The sequence below is a fragment of the Solanum lycopersicum genome, chromosome 4 (genome assembly GCF_036512215.1).
Source record: "Solanum lycopersicum chromosome 4, SLM_r2.1".
Taxonomy (NCBI): domain Eukaryota; kingdom Viridiplantae; phylum Streptophyta; class Magnoliopsida; order Solanales; family Solanaceae; genus Solanum; species Solanum lycopersicum.
In genome coordinates, this window is record NC_090803.1 from 62,481,462 (window position 1) to 62,499,797 (window position 18,336).

Below are 18,336 nucleotides of genomic sequence, written 5' to 3' on the forward strand. Positions count from 1 at the left end.
GATACTTTAAACGTAAACTCATGTAGTTATATATAACTATTTTTTATAAAATCGTTGCCTAGGCAGCGATTTAATTTTTTTTTAAATCGCTGCCTAGACAGAAAATAAAATTAAAATCTGTCTAGATAGCGATCTCATTTTTTTTAAAAAAAATTCACATTTTACAAAATTGCTGCAGAGGCAGCGATTTGCTTTTTCCGGTGGAGTAAATCACTGTTGTTGCAGCAATTTTACCATTTTGATCAATATAAAATTTTATATACCGTTTTAAAATTTTTATGAATATTTTATACCCTTTAGGCTCCAAACTCTAAATTAACAAGCACTCTTCAAAAAACATCCGTAGGACCATGTGGGTTCTATACAGGGGTATAAATAAAATACTAAAATATATTTTGAATGCCAATATTTTACAGTGGAATCAAACTTATATCTAAAGAAAAAATAAAACACAAATAATACATAGTGTATCATAAGTGGAAGAACAAGTAGTGCCAATCTATTATTGCTTTTTTTCATCATTTGATGAATTTTGTACCTTCACTGTCAATTGATTAGAGATAAATGCCTCCACCTTCTCATCCACTTCTTCAACCTATATATAATCATTCCAAACAAGATTAATTTTTGTAATATTCATCGCAAAGCGAATAAAAATGTACATTTCAAGTAATCAAAGTTTAAATATCATAATTATATGGACTAAAATAAAAATTTATTGGGATCAAAATGAAATCAACCCATTCAAGATCCATTCTACAAATATTATAATAAGAATTGCGATCTACTTTTAATTGATCGTCTGAATAAATGATACTATATCAATATTTTTAAACGCAAATTTTTATTTTTATTTTAAATGTGTATTTTTGTAAGAATTGCTAAGTAGGTTAAAATTAAAATTGAGGAAAAAAGACGAAATTAACCTTGTCCATGAGATCTTGAACTGTTTGAGCGTCCTTTTCAGTTTCTTCAGCTATATGTTCAATGGATTCCACTATGCCTCTAAGTTTTCCACCTTCCGGCAGCTTCGAAGCAAATTCCTCCGCCGCCCTGTCCACATCGTCCGCCACTTTTTCCACCGCTTCCGCCACCTTCTCCACCGTCTCCGCCGCAAGTGAAACTTGCTCTATTGAACGTTGATCCAAAATCAATTTATTTATTTATTTTTTTTTAAAAAAAGAACTGAACATATATTATATATCCGATCCTTACTTGTTACTGTTAATAATCTTGCTGTTATCAAAGGTACTGTTACACCTAATCCCACAGCCCAGCTAATCCTGCTCAAATTAATTAAGAATAATCAAAATTTAATTACGTGCATTATTTAGCTTGTAAATAAAAAATTCATACCAAGAATTTTCACCAGTTGGCAAAAAGGGAACAACATTTGAAAGCAGATCTCCTGTCTCAGCAGTTGCATGGACAACTAAATCCCTACATTAGAAATTAGAAACAACTTATGAAATGTACTCCATATATATTTTTTTTAATCGAGACAGAATAAAAAGAAAAGTGAATCATATCGTAATATAAATTACCTCGTGTTTTTGTTAGTTTTTCGTAGAACACCAGATCTGTTGGAGGTGGTTATGAGAACGCGATCAAGATTGTTGATTTTAGAATTAACTAAAGGATTGAAGATCTGAGTTAGAGATCTGTTGCAAGGATTAACTAGATTTGTTGACATGTAAGAAGCTGCTGGGATCATAGTTAGTGACATTATTTTGTACTAAGCTTTTTATTTAATTTCTACAGTTTTCTTCTTTTGGGAAGATATCTATTATTTATAGATCTAATAAGAAAAGAGAAATATATTAGCCCAATGAGAAGTCAACTATGAATGGTAGGTGGATAACATTTATAAGGTGCATTGAAGTAATCGAATTTCTGCTTCATATTGCTCAGATTTTTTAAAAAAAATATATACTCTACTTAATTACTTAATTAATTAATTAATTGTAGTTTCAAATATATATGAAAAGATCCTTTATTTATATAATATAGTCAATTCATGGGGAACGAATGGGTTTGAATAAAGAATATATCATTACCAGTAGCTCATATTATTATACTTTAAGAACTAACACGCCAACTATAAGTTAAATACATAAAACGAAAAAAAATAAATGTATCTGAATATGTGTCCTCACTTTTATGGATAATATCGACTTTTTTTTTTTGAGTGATTTTTAAAATAATATTAAACTATTAGTTGAGTGAACGTAAAAAAAAACTTACTTTTTGGTAACTTTGATAATTATCAAAATATGACCCTTTCTTTTCAAACAGTCATCACTGGTTCTTATTTTGAATTGCTTAATATTTTACATAAATTGTATGCGAGAGAATAATATTTGTCGTAATGTGGTGTGATTTTATTTAACAAAAAAAAATGTAGCATAAAATATTACTAGTTGCCCACGTGTTTGTCATGATTTTATTCCTTTCGTTCACCTACCTAACATTTTGTGAAAGCTACTCTGGAAAAAATAATTGTAGCACAATAACAGCATAAATAGAATAAAAAGTAAGTTTTACTTTAGTTTTTGTACCATTATATTTATTTCTAATTAAAAAAAAATATCTTTAATATCCTTTGTTTTAAAGCAAAACTACAAAAGTGGTCAATCATGTAAACTTCCACTAGCATTTTACTTCTACATAAAAAACGAGTATCATATGATATATATTCCAATCAAAATATCTTAAATTATAATTGGTGAATCACGTCTTTTAATTTATTACGAAATTTTTTGGTGAAATTTTGGAATTTGTTAGAATGAGATATTTATCTAATTCCAAAATTAGGAAATGCTCAAGCAACGTAGTAATTACTTAATATTTGGTAAGCAAGTTGAGGTGGACATGAGATACTAATTGCACATGATAATGTCTCCCACTTTATTTTTCATAAATGAAATGATTTAAATTAACTTAAATTATTAGATATACCTATATAGTCTTTTTATTTTTCTTTGGTATTTCGAATAAGAATTATTGGGAGGGTGGTATTTCCTTTGTTTCGTCATTTCTTCCGTTAATTGTCAAGCCCTTGTTTGTACGAACGAGTTGATTTGAGATGTATCGAGAAAGATTTAAGTTATTGATTGAAATTTATCAGTGAAAGATTTTAAAATTAAAATTTAGAATTTGATTTGTTGTAATGTGAGTCATTCATTTTAATTAAATATAGAAGAATCAAAATATCATGATCTTAAGTGTGAAGATGTTTAGAAGAGATTTGAGGCGGTGGTCGAGATTGAAAAAAAAATCTAATTGAGGAAGATGAAATTACGTATATAGCTATGTATAACGGTGTATATGACCTCTTATATATATACTAGATAGGCATGTGCCCGTGCTAAGCACGGGCCCAACACTATTACTTACATATATACAATTACATGTGCAACAGTCCTTTAGCAAAAGGAAATCTAATTAATTTAATTTAATTCAACGACATCCAATTCAAATATAAAGATTAAAAGTATTACATGCCTTAGGCAACTTTAATGTTGATATGATAAATATACTAATGCAGCATATTTGATTAAACAAATAATTGTTTAAGTTCATATACACTTTGGATCTAATTATATTTTTTACATACATTAGACAAAAATATATGTGCGACTTAAAGCTTCTAACCACTGTTACATAACAAGTTTTTGAACCTTCTCATGTTTTGACAGATTATTTCCAGTTTCCACCTTGGAAACTTGCTTCAATTGACTCAAGATAACAACATCTGATTCTATATATTGAAGAATAACACAACCATCTTCTTTTGAGGGCTAAAAATCGAAAGCATTCCACCTAAATATATCACACAACTTGAACAAACTGGATAATAATAAAGTAAAACACATTAATCAAGATACAATTTTCAAAAAGTAACATCACAAACCATAGAACTCTTGCATACTCTTTAGATTTAAATGGACTACAATGAGGATTTTAATTGTCTATTAATCTTTGAACCCATTAGCGAGTCCAGTGGCAAGTAATATGAGGAAAGGAAGACATAAATTAACTATCATGATAGTGCCATTGGATATTAAGCTATATCACAAAATGCCAATATAAAGATGATGGTATCAAAATAACTTTTCTCGAGTGTTTACAGCTAATTAAGGGCAAAATTTAATTGTCTCTGATATAATTTGTAAGATTTTGGACTTACCATTACATGTATAATTGATCCTTTGTCTCATACATATTAGATGTCTTTTTTAACATTTGTGGAAGCTTATAGTGTATCCATGACTAAGAGTATCTGCTAATTATAACCTCGCAAATATTTTTTTTAGTATAGATTGTTATTCTATGATACGAAATAAGGAAATTAATGGATATAATCAAGAATGACTATACATTGGTTATTCAATCAAAACCTATTAATGGTCTTGGCCAACAGGCTCCTCGCGAATTTCCTTATTGAAGTACTCTCGTCTTCAGATTCAAGGAAAGTTTTTTTGAGGTTACCATACCTTTTTGGTGAGAGACCGATGCATAGTCAGAGCTCTCCATTTGTCGTATGTCAATCAAGAAACCCCGACTTTATATGGTACATTGTACCTCAATGTAGTTCTTACTGAGTTTAAAGCTAACTGCAGTTCAAATACAAATTCAATTTCTAATTATTAATGAGTAGAGAAGAAAAAAAAAAGATAGCTCTATCGTAAATTAGAATAGGTAAACTTGAAAAAATAAAGTTGATAAATGCATACATACCATAAGCCAGAGAGAGAGAGAGAGGTGGAAAATAAATGAACTTGAATTTTCAATATCTACATCTATTATTGAAAAAGAAATACCAGAAGAGCAGAGGAGTTTTGAGGAGACGACGGTGAAGAAATGAATAGACCTAACTCATAACAATATGAACTGTGGCCTCTTGACAACTCAACCATCAGGATTCAATAAGATCTACTCAAATATGGTTATTCTATAAGAAACAGACATAAGCAAACTTCTTCAGACAGTCGTAAGCTCACGGACACAACCATGAGTATAAGGCTCATATACCTTCTCAAGGTATGGGAATGACAACAAATATCCATGGAATTGGAAGAGGTGAGGGATAATCCATTTATCTTTGGGTTATATAGTTCAAAAATTACAAGAACAAACAGATTGTATTAAAAGATCCATTATATATCTCTTTAAAAAGTGCTAAAATTAACCGATGAAAAAAATTGTGATCTTGAGTGATAAAGAGGAGCATATCTTTTTAGTAGTAATCCGACATATCAACTTAATAGTTATTCATTTAACAGTTCCCTTCTCTTGAATTAGCATTGATTCTTTGCTTCCAAGTTCATACTTAAATCATATATTCAAGAATCAAGAATTAATTTCAAATAACACATTATCGAACTTATATGATAAGGTTGTGCGTATACACTATCCTCCCCAATCACCACTCATCAAATTACACTGAATATGTTGTTGTTTGATAAGAAGCAATGAAAAACTTCAACTGTTGTGGAATATTTTTTCTAAAATTGAAAAGAAAAAAAACATATTCTTTCACTCAGATACGATACCAAAAAAACTGAAACTTGACTTACTGTGCAAAACGACTCTTTTGGGCAATAAAAGAGAAAATTTTGATGCTACCTCCTGCAACAGATTTTCTACATAGAGTGTAGTTAAAGGGGTCTGCTCAGCATTTTTAACACGATATTTCTGCCACAAGTGAAAGTAGGGCTCATCTTCCAAGAGAACACGAGGAGAGGAAAATTTCATGAGATAATCTAACCAACAAATTCAATCAGTTCATGCAACGTTTGAATGCAATATGGTCCTTCAGCATGAATAGTCATATCAAGATTTTTATCTGCCTAGCCTGTAGAAATAATTTTTTCTCAGGGAGAAGAAATAATTGATGATAGACTTTCTTTCTAGTTGAATTTATTACTTACCAGCATAATAACGGGGATGTATAACCAGCGTACTCCAATCTTAACAGCCTGTTCATATGGCTTCTCAGTGTCCCAAGTCTCGAACGTTGCAATTTGATCATTATGTTTCTCAACCAGTTCAGCCAAGTGCAACATACTTTTGACCTTTCCTGCAGCATGGAACAATTAGTGTTGTACGACAACCACATTAGAGAAATGTGTAAGCCACAAAAAAAAGGTCAAAGACCAGATGGCACAACTTCGGGAATCCTCCGTGCTTCACTAAAACCCACGGCCGATTTCTTTCTCTGTTTGATCTCGAGAGAGGTTCATTCACTTCCTCGTCTTCTTTTCCTAGAGATAGCACTTCATTTTAATTGCATTCAATGGATTTCGGATAAACGGGTAACAAAAGGAACACTATCATGCCACTAAAAGCAATAAGGATACCAAAGAACAATCACCGACCAACCCCATTTGTATTTCAATAATATTGATGCGACTAATGACCCCGTAATATCCCAACAGAAGTGTGAGAATTCTAAATACCCATTATAAATAACCTCTTCTTTGCAAAACTAATTCCCAACCATTGCAACTACTGCAGGACATCCAGAGGATTGGAATAATCCAGCAACCATTTGGATAGTCAGATACTCAAATAGTGCTAGAAACTATGGATGTTTGCCCAATATCCAAGTCCAAAAAGAGTTGTGAATAAATCTGTTCTCAATATTTCCACAGTAGAAAAAACTATTGAATCCATCTTATAGCCTAAGTACCCTGAGATATTTAAGACCAACCTCACAAGATCAGGATCAACTATCAAGTGCTTGTTTCACGATAGTCGATACTTGCGGTTTTTCAATTAGCATGCCCACAGCTTCCAACTTTTCTTATCAAAACTCAACTCTAACTCAGTTGTAGTTCATACATAATGATCCTAATAAGAACACTACTACAAAAAACAACTCTTAATCGCTAGATACACCTTATATTTTGTTGATAAATATGTATTTGTTGCAGCGGCTAGAAACACTGCAACAAATTTCGTTATTATTTATTATGGTTGGCTAAGAAATCTCTTGATAAACAATCACGAAATTTGTTGATGATTTTTGACTGTCTAACAATTTCTTAGTCAATCGTTATGAATGCCGGAATGCACACTTGTTTAATTTTTATGATAACAAACTTTTGCAAAACCGTTGTATTCTTTAATATAAACCTCAAAGGTTTGAAAAGCTTACAAAACTCTGTTTCAGACCACGCCTCCAACCATGTCATAAGGCAGCCGATAATTTTAACATTCTTGAGATTGAAAAGCATTATTTGAAATCCCAACTCGGAAAATTGATGTTATCTACTTTGGCGAAATATCTTAGCTTGAGCTAGTAGATACAACCTCTGCAAATCATGGTCCAATAAGTTCAAACATCTATAAAGAAAAAGCTTGAAACTTATTTTAATAATAGCATATGAACATTTGTAGATGCGAATTTTTCACCATATAGGAGAAAAAACTTACCTCGCTTTGTATGCCTATGGCAGAAGGTACTTATTGAAAATTTTGAACACTACCAAAACAAGATTAGGAAAATATTTAGAGAGAAAACTAATTTGTACCGATGAAAAATCAAAGAGAACATAGAAGATAGAGTGAGTAGAATAATAACAACGGTATCGATGAAGTTAAGTTATGAAATTGAAAAATTTAAGTTTGGATGAAAGAAACTCGGACAAGTCTTCTGGAAATTCTTCATTGTTGGAAAGAAGAAATGACTTCACGAGTCTTCTAGAAAGGCCAAAAAGCTAGTCATAGAAATTTGTCTTTGACCAAAATGACAAATTTGCCCTTGTATATAGTACAGAACTACCAAAATAGCCTTGGTCGTCATCCTCTATCACGCTTCTATATAGTAATAATATAAAATTGACATAGAAAAAACATACAATATATTGTTGCATATCTAATAACTTTAACGACTATTGAGTTTGATGATAAGTTTAGAATCTACAAATTCTAAGGGTGTGTTTGGTACGAAGGAAAATGTTTTATATGGAAAATGTTTTTTTGGAAAATAAGTAGATTTTGAACTTATTTTCTCATTATTAATTGGTGAGTAGAAAATATTTTTCTGAAATGATTTTTAGTGTTTGATTATGAATGAAAAATGTTTTTGGGAGACATCTTTTATTTTAACTAGAGTAGAAAATAATTTATGAAATTGAAAAATATTTTTTAAAAATAATTTTTATTTAGGGTGATGGTGGAGGGTGGGGTTGGGGAGGGGATAGTAGTGAAAAAAATATAAATTTGAACTTTATAGTATTTTTAAAAAACAAAATTAATTTTTTTTGGGGGTTAAGGGTGGGTGGAGGCTGGCTGTCTGGGGGGGGGGGGGGGGGTAGGAGTTAAAAATAAAAATTTGAAGTTGAAAATATTTTTAAAAAGCAAAAAAAAAAAAAAATTGGGGGGTGGGGGTGAGGGTGGGTGGGGGTCAGGGATCGGGTAAAAAAAGAATTTTTATTTAATTTTTTTTTTTAAAAAAAATTGTTGTTTTTCCAAAAAAAAAAAAAAAATTTAAAATTAGAAGAGTGTTTTGAAAAATGTTTTCCTTAATTTTTTAAGGGAAGTCATTTTTCTTAATTTTGAGGAAAATGAGTTCATTTGGAAAACATTTTTCAAAACTTTTGTTCCAACCAAACATGAGAAAATTGGAAAATCAGAAAATGTTTTCCTTCATACCAAATACACTCTAAATTCTAACTTTTTTTCTTAATTGAATATTCATAAGCAAAGACACATTTTAACCAATTAAAAAATAAATATGATTTAATCAAATATTACTAGAATTAAAATTAGTAGTATATATTAAAAATCAAATGACTAAAAGTATTGTAAACCTATATAGAGTGACCTATATTTCAATACAAGGTGTCATAAACTTTTATTGTTTTCCTCTTTAACAGATTCAATCACCTTCTTCTCTGAGATCTCTTCCGCTTTAAGCCCCACCTCTTGTACCTACATTTAGACAAAATAATTTACGTATATTATTTATATTAGTTTATTTCCCAAAAATTAATATTTACAAATAACTTAATTTTAAATACTTTATATGATTTAGTCACATTAGTTTTTCATCAAAAGAAAATTAATCTTAAACTTTATCAAAATTACGTTATATAAATTGAAACAAAAAATTGTTATATATCGTTCTATTAAAATACAGGATACTAACTAATACGCGGTTTTATTAAAGTAGGTAGGATTATAAAAAGGGAAATTTGAAAAAAGAAAACAAATTTTTCTTGTTTTATATATATATATATATATATATATATATATATATATATATATATATATATATATATATATATATATATATATATATATATATATCTTGTTGGACAAGGAAAAAAAATGCAAGTCTAATATGGTAAGGAACTAGGAAAATTAGATTATAATAGTAGGATAAAAGTCTAATATTGAATAAGTCAAACTTGATGAATAATTTGTATTTGTTTATATTGAAGAAGATAAAGGTTAACAAAATTATGAATTTTCTATTAAAGCAATTTTTTTATGTCTAAGTTTGATTCTTAATCCTAGATAGAAAGGAGAATTAAGAAGAGATATAAAAATAATATCAGTCCCAAGGATGATTATCTTTTTCTTTTTAAAGGCCAACAAACATTAATTTTAAATCTCGACTTTGACCAAATACAAATTGCTACTAATCCCTTGTTTCAAATTAAAGTTGCATTTTAGATTAGAAGTAACGTGGGATTTATTAATAATCAAGTGTGCTAATAACCAGGAAGCTGTTAATTAATTAGCAACGATTATCATTAAGAGGATAATTAATTAATTAATCATACCTTATCTTTCAAATCTTCAGCTGCATTAGCAACCTTGGCTGTTTTTTCTGAGAGATCTTTGAGTTGTTCTTTTGGCACTTCAACTTCTTCAACCAACTCTACGTCCTCCCCTTGGATCTATATATAAATATATGTATACAAATATAGTTTCATTATTTTGCACCATTAGTAAAGAAACTTTTCAAATAAATTAAACGGATTAAAGTTTTATACACTGATCGTTAGAAATATTTTTGCATTGCAATTTAACTAACATAGCAAGTTTTCAATCTTTATCACTTTGTTTTTCGAGTTACTATATCAGTCTTGAAATGAAGAGTTACTTATTATTAAAAGTCAATTTTATCTGATGGTAGAATTTAATATATACATATCGTTAATCTGACATATATAACTTAATTCAAATGTAATATAGTGCAATATGAAAAATCAAGTAATTGTGGCTTGATATAACTGGTCAAATGGATTGATCGTGAAAAAAAATATTATATTATCCATGTATATATACTTAAAATCGTTAAGCATATATATCTTTATAGAGGATTAATTTATTGAGAGGTAGATATGGTTAATTAGAAGAGGAAATCTTATAAAGAAAGCAAATTTTCTTGGTTACGTTATTTGACTATTTCCTTTGGACAATTCAATGGAGAAAGCAAATTAATTAGTATAATAATCTTATGTTCAAAGTCATAGTCGATGAACACTAGAAGAGTATTTAATTTGTTTCTATCAAAGATTAAGATAATCAAATTATGAACTTTATATTAAAGCAATTGTTTGGTCAGACTGTGATAGTTGTATAATTAAATTTGACTCTTGGCTGGAAGAGAGATTAGAGTGGATGATTATTAATATATCAAATCTATGACCGAGTTTATTAACTAGGGACTATGATAGTATTTTTGATTTTTAAATTCTTGATAAATTTTTATTCTAACATTAAATTAATTAAAATTTTATTTTTGTCTCTCTACATAGAAAATATATTACATTTGACTATTCATAAAACTAAAGTATTGTCAAGCAGTCAAATGAAAGTAACAATACAAATTTAACAAAACATATCAGTAATTAAATGGTTGAATTTAATAATTATCGTAAATTTGTGGATATACACAAGTATAATATGGTTATCATCAAAGGTAATGTGTTCTATATTTCTATCAAATAACAAATATATTATAAAGACTAAATCAGAATTCATCAATAATTGTTATGGACTAAAGATAATTAATTAATTTAATCTAAATTTTTAAAGTTATTTTTTCGGAAAAGAAATTAAAATATCCTCGAAGTATTGGAAATGGTACAAAATTACTCTCCATCCACATATTGGTTCCAAAATGCCTTTCTCATTCACCTATTGACTCCTTTTTCATCCATTTTTGGTTCAAAATTGACCACTTATTTAACGATTTTAAAATTAAATTATTTAAATATTTTTTAATATACTTGACGCTCAACTATTAGTTATAATTAAATTTATTAATATAATTTTTAAACCAACCCAGTACCCACTCATTACTAACTAAATCCACCCAATTAATAAATCAATTATAATATCAAAATCGTCATAAACACTACTAAAACACGACCAAATTATAGATATCTGAGAATGACATTCAAAATTATTCGATTTCGAATCGAAGCCCCAATTAAATTTTGAGTTGAGCCGCTTATTTAGGAGGACACTTTCAATATAGTACATCCCGAATTAATTCATGCACTTTTTTTAAATATAATTTTATAAATATTTATGATTTGTTTTAAAACCTTTAATATATTATTTTTTTTAAAAAAAATCTATGAAGTAACATCACATAATTGAGATGAAAGAATAATTAAGATGGATATAGTCAAACTTTTAAGTTTATCAGTAATTTTTATTTAGACACTTGAATATAGGATAATTTACTTCTATAAATATTTTCGCCTCAAACTTTTAAAACACTCATTGACATAAGTTTTCCTGTTGTTGCATTAGTAATATGACGTGTTTATTAATTTAGTGGGGTTTAATTAGTAATGACTGGATAGTGGATTGATTTATAAATTATACTAATAAGTTAAATCATAACAAATAGTTGAGTGTCACATATTTAAAAAATATATATAAATAGTTTAAATTTAAAACCGTTAAATAAGTGGTCAATTTTGAACTCAAAAGTGGATGACAAGGGTATTTTGGAGTCACTAGATGGATGGAAAGGATATTTTGAATCCAATAGGTGGATGAAGGATAAATTTATACCATTTTCAATACTTCAAAGGTATTTTAGTCTCTTTTCCATTATCTTTTTGAAATGTATAAGTCAATTATTGCTAGATCTAAAGAATCAAATATTTAATTAGAACAAGAATTGAAACCTAGCTAGGAATAAATTAAAAAGTTTTAAGTGCTTGCTAGCTAGGAAAGAAGGTGTTTAATTAAATTAATTTAAATAATTAAGATATTAGTTAGAAAAACCTGATCAATGAAATCTCCAGCAGCATGAGCAGCCTCAGCTGTATCTTCAGAGAACTCTTCAACAGCTTTAATAACATTTTTGAGTTGACTATCTGGTAAAACACTCACAATATTTTCAGCTACTTCATCTATTTTCTCAGCCATCATCTCCACCCCATCTACCACTTCTTCCACTGTTTCTATTACATCTTCCACCTTATCTGTTACGTAATATAATTAAATATGTACTATTATAAATATAATATAACAGTGAGGAGGTATGTCACGTGGGACATAATGTGATTTATGTACTTAAACTTTTAAACGAGATAATCATCAAATTAAATATATATATAAGTAATAAACTATTTGGTTGGGAATGTTACTTTTGATTTGCAATAATGAACCCCATTTGAAGCGAAAGAATGGTAAGACTATTGATAGTAGGATTCCTACAACCCAGCCATTACTGCACCAATAAATTTAAAAAAAAAAAGATTATTAAAAACCATTAATTGGTTAATTTGAGAAATTAAATCGTACTTTTATTTATTTAATCCTTTTTGTAGAAGTTGACATCAGATCTGATAAATGTGAAACTTACAGTGGATTTGAAGAGGGTGGAGTAGGCAAGGAACCATTGCAACATACCACAAACTTTCTATAGGCAAAAAAATAAAAAAAATCAAATGAGGACATAAAATGATCGAACTTCGTACACAAAGCATTCTGCGTTCATAAAAGGGCCACGTCCAAGGGGTATGACGTAGAATTATAGAAAATCACTAATGAATTTCTGTTTCCACAACTCGAATTTGTCATCAATATGTCAAGAGAGGGATAATTTTACCATTGCTCGAATAGAGAAAGAAAAAACTAATAATATTATGTGTACCTCTTAATAATATCACCATTTAGACGTCCATTTGTGGAGTTGAAAAGTGACAAGCTATGTTGTTGGCTTCCAAAGCATTTGAGATTAAGATCTTTGAAGCTAAAACTACTATTAGAGCTATAATGGGACTTGTAGGCATTGTTGATACCTGTACAGCTTTGCAAAATACTAATGGATTTTGTCATCGATATGTAATTATATGGATCAAATAATATTTTGGTAATCGAGATTTTTGGTGTTTGGGTTTTTACAATGAGAAGAAAACTTGATATATATAGAATACTTGAGAGTTGAGATTCAAGTCAATTGTCAAATTTATAATCCTAGTAGTAATCTAGAAATTAATAGACTACTGTGCTATTCATGTGGAAGAAAGAACAAATCGACACACAAAGGATATTATATTAAAGAATTGAATTAATTATAACTAATATAGACGTATAGGCATTAAGGGGAGAAAAACAAGCCCTTGTGGTGCGCAGACGACAATTTTGACTTTGGAGGTCTTAACATCGGATGAAACGGACCCTACTCTAATACCATGTGAAATTAGGTTTTAAACCTAACTTACACATCAAAACTTAGCTCATAGAGGATTGTCTAAACCTTATAAGAAGTTTACTCATCTCATTAACCACCGATGTGAAATTTTTGTCATTCTTTACACAATGTTCTTTAATTATATAAATATATATATTAATATCCTATTGATTAAAAAAAAAAAAAAAAGCAAAGTAACCAATATATTACAAGTTGTTACTATTTAACTATTGTAATAAACTGTGGTCATCATGTTAGGTGCAAATTGGACTAGTATATTTTAACTTTATTCAATGCACATTATTTTACTTTGAAGGTACTAAGAAAGTTCTAAACCCATAAAAACAAGTTAATTATGGTCAAATGAGGATGTCTACACAGAAGTTCAAGGTTCAATTTGTCACTTTATCTTTTTTGATTAAATTAATTAACTTACATATATTGACCGTCAAAAAACTTTTAAAATGTTATATATGTACTAAAAATTACACGTTTTGTTTTTTTTTAGTTGGCTTGTATTAATATACACGTTTTTATACAATGAATAAAAGTCAGACTCTTTTACTTGGTTAGAAATAAACAAAAGTTATGTAAAGTCATTGCATGTATATTTACCGTTCAAATTTCCCTTGCGTAATTAAAGAGTAAACCTGTGCTACCAAAGAGAGCACAAATTTGTTTTAGAAGTTTAATAAAAAAATAATTTAGCTCAAAAACTTCTCTTTTTATTTTCTAAGAAAAGAAGGGATTCAACTTAAAAACACATTCTTCACTATAGTTTAAAAAACAGAAAATAGTTATATTTATCTCTATACTTTTTTGAAAAAAGGGTTAACAATATTAAACTTCATAGATACTTTTATAAAAGGGTTACTATACTAAACTTTATAGCTAATTTTTTTTCGTTTCTTTTTTATCTACCAAAAGTCAATGGCCAAAAAATGTATTTTCTTGATTATTGGAGTGTGGCCGCAGTTTATGGAACATTTTTGCTAAAAAATAAGTGTATAACTATCACATCAATATGGTTATATTAATAGAACATATTAATTCTTTCTAAAATGCATAAATGACACTATTTACGAAATAACTTATCGATAATTTTAGAGTAATGACATAAGAGAAAAAGTACTCATAGGGCTTGGGTTTGGTCAGTGGTTTCTCATATAATAGACTATTGATTTTTCGAGTTCGGAATCTAAAGAGTGAAAAATGTTAATAAAAATTCTAAAATGGTATATGAATTTATTTTTTTAACTAAAACGGTAAAATCGCTCACTAAGTAGCGATTTTGTCCGTCGAAAAAAGTAAAATCGTTGCTATAACAGTGATTTGTTAAATTTGATTTTTTTTTAAAAAAAAAAATTAAACAAAATCGCTCCCGAAGGAGCGATTTTTAAAATATATATATTTTTATTATATTTTTGTTATGTCGAGGCAACGACTTGAGATCAATTTTTTTTTTAATTATTTTTTGTTTCTTTTTTTTTAAAAAAAAATAATCAAATTTAACAAATCGCTGCTATTGCAGCAATTTTACTTTTTCAAGCGGATAAAATCGCTACTTCATGAGCGATTTTACCATTTTGATTAAAAAGAAATTTCATATACCGTTTTGAAATTTTTGTTAATATTTTTCACCCTTTAGGCACCGGACTCTTGATTTTTCTCACCATCAACCTTCTTAGTCAAAGTTTGTTGCAATGGACCTTTCTGATGTGGTTCACGTTTTTTATGCAAATTATTGCACATGAACAAGTTTATTTTATGTAATTTCAAAGAATAGCGACTACAAATTTCTTGGATTACCAAAAATTAGTACACAATTTGGACTCAATTACTTGTCCTAACATCTTAACAAATAAGAGGTTTCAAAGCCTTTGAAATCAAGCAAGCTCTCTACTTATTTTTCATCAGTGCACTTCTTCACAATATAATTCATATATTGGTGAGAATTTATAAAACTGATCATATTGTAAATGAGTGATTTTAAACTTTTGATGATCCTTTTTACCTCGTAATCGAATTTTATCTATTGATCTTGAATGTTTGCCCATAGTGCGAGCAGAATAAAAAAATTCATGACTACCCATGTCCATTTTCATTAGCTATAATTCCCTATATATCATTGACTTGGAGTCGTGAGATTGGGCCACACACAAAGGCTAATTGATTGAATAGTTCATAAAAAGCAAGGGGAGTCTTGCTTTTGATTTAAAACATGTTAGAGTCATTTTTAACTTAATTTAAACATCGTTAAATACATTCAAAAACTAAAAATGACTTGAAAAGTGAGTTTGATCAATTTTTAAATTAATTCAAATATATTCTTATTTATTTTTGGATGATAAGAGAAATTCATAGTTGCTATCATTTAGATGTACATAGGTAAAACTTTTGCTCGGATGCAATGCCTCAAAAAGGAGAGGTAATCAACACTAAGCATTTCTGATGCAATGAGCTTGATCCAAAAGCCAAACTTCTTGTTTTCACGGGCAAAAGATCTCAAACTTGAAACCTTCCACGTGAAAGTTCCAAACCCAAATCATTGAGTCAGTAAAGAAAGATTTAAGAGGAATTGATACAGACATACGACTATTATGTATAATTGGCAATATATAGATAATTAGCAATTAATAGCCTAAAATAAAATTAGCATGTATTAGCCTAAAAGAAATAAAACCAATTTTTTATAGGTTTTTTTTTCTTTTAATCATGTGCAACGAACCCCCATTAATTAAGGAGATGTAGAATTACTTTTTCTCCTTGTTTTTAACTCCTATACTTAAGGAAGTTAACTTTTCAATTTCTTCAAAGTCTCAAACTCAACTTTATTTAACCGTCTATTAAAAAAAAAATAGTAACACAATTTACAGAAATATAAAGATATATTTGATTGTAACTTTATGAATTATTTTTTTTATCAAACAACAATAATTAGTTTATTAGAAAATTGATTGCCTACTTTTAAGAAGTGATATATATATATTTATTAGTTAACTATTAAAAAAAGGTTACACAAACTTGTAAGAAATGAATTTGTTAAAATTCTTTAAATAACTTATTAAAAGATTGTGACTACTTTTATCTAACATGTATTAATTATCACATAATCGATAATAATTAATTAAATAATATTAAATGACATTATTAGAAACTTTAATAATACATATGCATAAATTATACAATAATAAAAGTTGCATTACATAATGTATACAGAAAAAAGAATATGTATACGGAAAAAAAATATTCATAAAAATAAACATGTAAATTTTATTGATGTATATAATAATTTTAGTATGTATACATAAACTTTATACTGTATACATAAGAATATTACCATCAATTATACGTATTACTATTAATGAATATAAGAATGAGATTAATATGACATATACAGAGGCGGAGCCAGAATTTACAATAAGAGGGTTCATAATCTTTAGAAATAGATAGCCGAAGGGGTTCAACATCTCCTATATATACATATAAACTTATTTTATGTATAAATAATATAATTTTCCGCCGAAGGGGGTTCGGATGAAAACCCCCTTAATGCAATGTAACTCCGCCACTGGACATATATATAAATTTTATTCATTATTTGTACATGTGACTGCACTATGTATACATTAGTTCGTATTTTTCGTGTATTCAGTGATTTATATTCACATAATAAACTATTATACTTTAATTTAAATTGAGATTGAAATTTATTGCTATACATTGGGTTGTATTCATCAAAATCATCATTCTGATTTTTTACGAAGATCTTTCTTACCCATGAAATTGAGAACAAAAATTTCAAAAAACTATTACCGGAATTTTCAGCAAAAAAAGTTTTAAAAACTTTAGTTCCACAAATTACGAAATTTCAGAACTAATGGGGCAAGAAATGCTACATAATTATCTATTAAAATAAATTATTGGAATGATCAATCGTTAAATATTCAGTTATATTTGATTTGCATAGACATAGTAAATTTAGGAGAATAACAGAAAATTTAGAAGAAAAGAAAATTTAAATATGAAAAGGATTTTAGTAAGAAAAAAAAAAGGTTGAATAACCTAATTTGCAAAAACAAATTTGAAAAACTTCAATTCTACAAATCATGAAATTCAACAATTAATTTGACAAAAACAAAAATATATATAAAGATGATATTTAGAATATCCATGAAAAAATATATTATTATATATGATTTTCATAAACATATTGAATTAAGCAGAAGAGTTGAAATTACGAAAAGAATTACGTGTGAAAATATGAAAGAAATCTGGAAGAGAAAAAGGAGACAAAAAAAGAGAACTCTATTTTAAAATTGTTGATTTTTTTTAAAAAAAAAGGAGGTAAAATAGGAATGATAAAATAATAATTTTTGAGACGTGTGTTTGAGAAAAATAAGGAGAACAAAAACATATATATTTTTTTTTAAAAAAATAACTATTCAATGCCAAATAAATAAAATAAAATCTTTTTTTTACTAAAAAATTAAAAGCAAATTATTTATTACTAATTTAATCTATAAAGTGTTATGTTGTGCCATTTTGTCGAGATTTAACTTTAAGTTAGACATAATAGGAGCAGGAGCATAATTTTACAAGTCAACTACTAACTATTTTAATCTCTATGTAATAGCCACTTAGCTGATACACAT

General features: G+C 28.1%; 2 protein-coding genes across 11 annotated transcripts; both read right to left on the reverse strand.

Moving 5' to 3' along the window:
* Positions 1-372: 372 nt before the first annotated feature.
* LOC101267111 (uncharacterized) lies at positions 373-2,075 on the reverse strand. Its single transcript, XM_019213634.3, has 5 exons — positions 1,545-2,075; positions 1,357-1,440; positions 1,216-1,283; positions 927-1,129; positions 373-595 (listed from the first exon to the last, which is right to left on the reverse strand). The coding sequence occupies exons 1-5, from the start codon at positions 1,724-1,726 to the stop codon at positions 503-505; spliced, it is 630 nt and encodes a 209-aa protein (XP_019069179.2). The 5' UTR covers positions 1,727-2,075; the 3' UTR covers positions 373-502.
* Positions 2,076-3,534: 1,459 nt separating this feature from the next.
* On the reverse strand, positions 3,535-13,544 carry LOC101267599 (uncharacterized). Of its 10 annotated transcripts, XR_011220423.1 has the most exons (11): positions 13,142-13,544; positions 12,851-12,907; positions 12,633-12,715; positions 12,268-12,467; positions 9,798-9,914; positions 8,896-8,940; positions 7,441-7,489; positions 7,163-7,319; positions 5,934-6,082; positions 5,580-5,857; positions 3,535-4,616 (listed from the first exon to the last, which is right to left on the reverse strand). XR_011220423.1 is itself a non-coding variant. In XM_069296468.1 (9 exons), the coding sequence occupies exons 1-9, from the start codon at positions 13,324-13,326 to the stop codon at positions 4,551-4,553; spliced, it is 951 nt and encodes a 316-aa protein (XP_069152569.1). In that variant the 5' UTR covers positions 13,327-13,544; the 3' UTR covers positions 3,535-4,550. The 10 variants fall into 10 exon arrangements, 2 of the variants coding, with proteins under 2 accessions (XP_069152569.1, XP_069152570.1); XR_011220421.1 differs by lacking the exons at positions 5,580-5,857; positions 7,163-7,319 and having other exon boundaries at positions 3,535-3,822; positions 4,497-4,616; XR_011220420.1 differs by lacking the exons at positions 5,580-5,857; positions 7,163-7,319 and having other exon boundaries at positions 3,535-3,849; positions 4,497-4,616.
* Between the last annotated feature and the right edge of the window lie 4,792 nt (positions 13,545-18,336).

Coding starts and splice junctions, on each gene's coding strand:
- LOC101267111 (XM_019213634.3), bottom strand. CDS start 1,726: ATGTCACTAACTATGATCCCAGCAGCTTCTTACATGTCAACAAATCTA. Junction 1,284..1,356: donor CCAACTGGTGAAAATTCTTG/GTATGAATTTTT, acceptor TAATTTGAGCAG/GATTAGCTGGGCTGTGGGAT. Junction 596..926: donor TTCAAGATCTCATGGACAAG/GTTAATTTCGTC, acceptor GATTATATATAG/GTTGAAGAAGTGGATGAGAA.
- LOC101267599 (XM_069296468.1), bottom strand. CDS start 13,326: ATGACAAAATCCATTAGTATTTTGCAAAGCTGTACAGGTATCAACAAT. Junction 9,915..12,267: donor CTGGAGATTTCATTGATCAG/GTTTTTCTAACT, acceptor ATTTATATATAG/ATCCAAGGGGAGGACGTAGA. Junction 8,941..9,797: donor CTGAAGATTTGAAAGATAAG/GTATGATTAATT, acceptor GTCTAAATGTAG/GTACAAGAGGTGGGGCTTAA.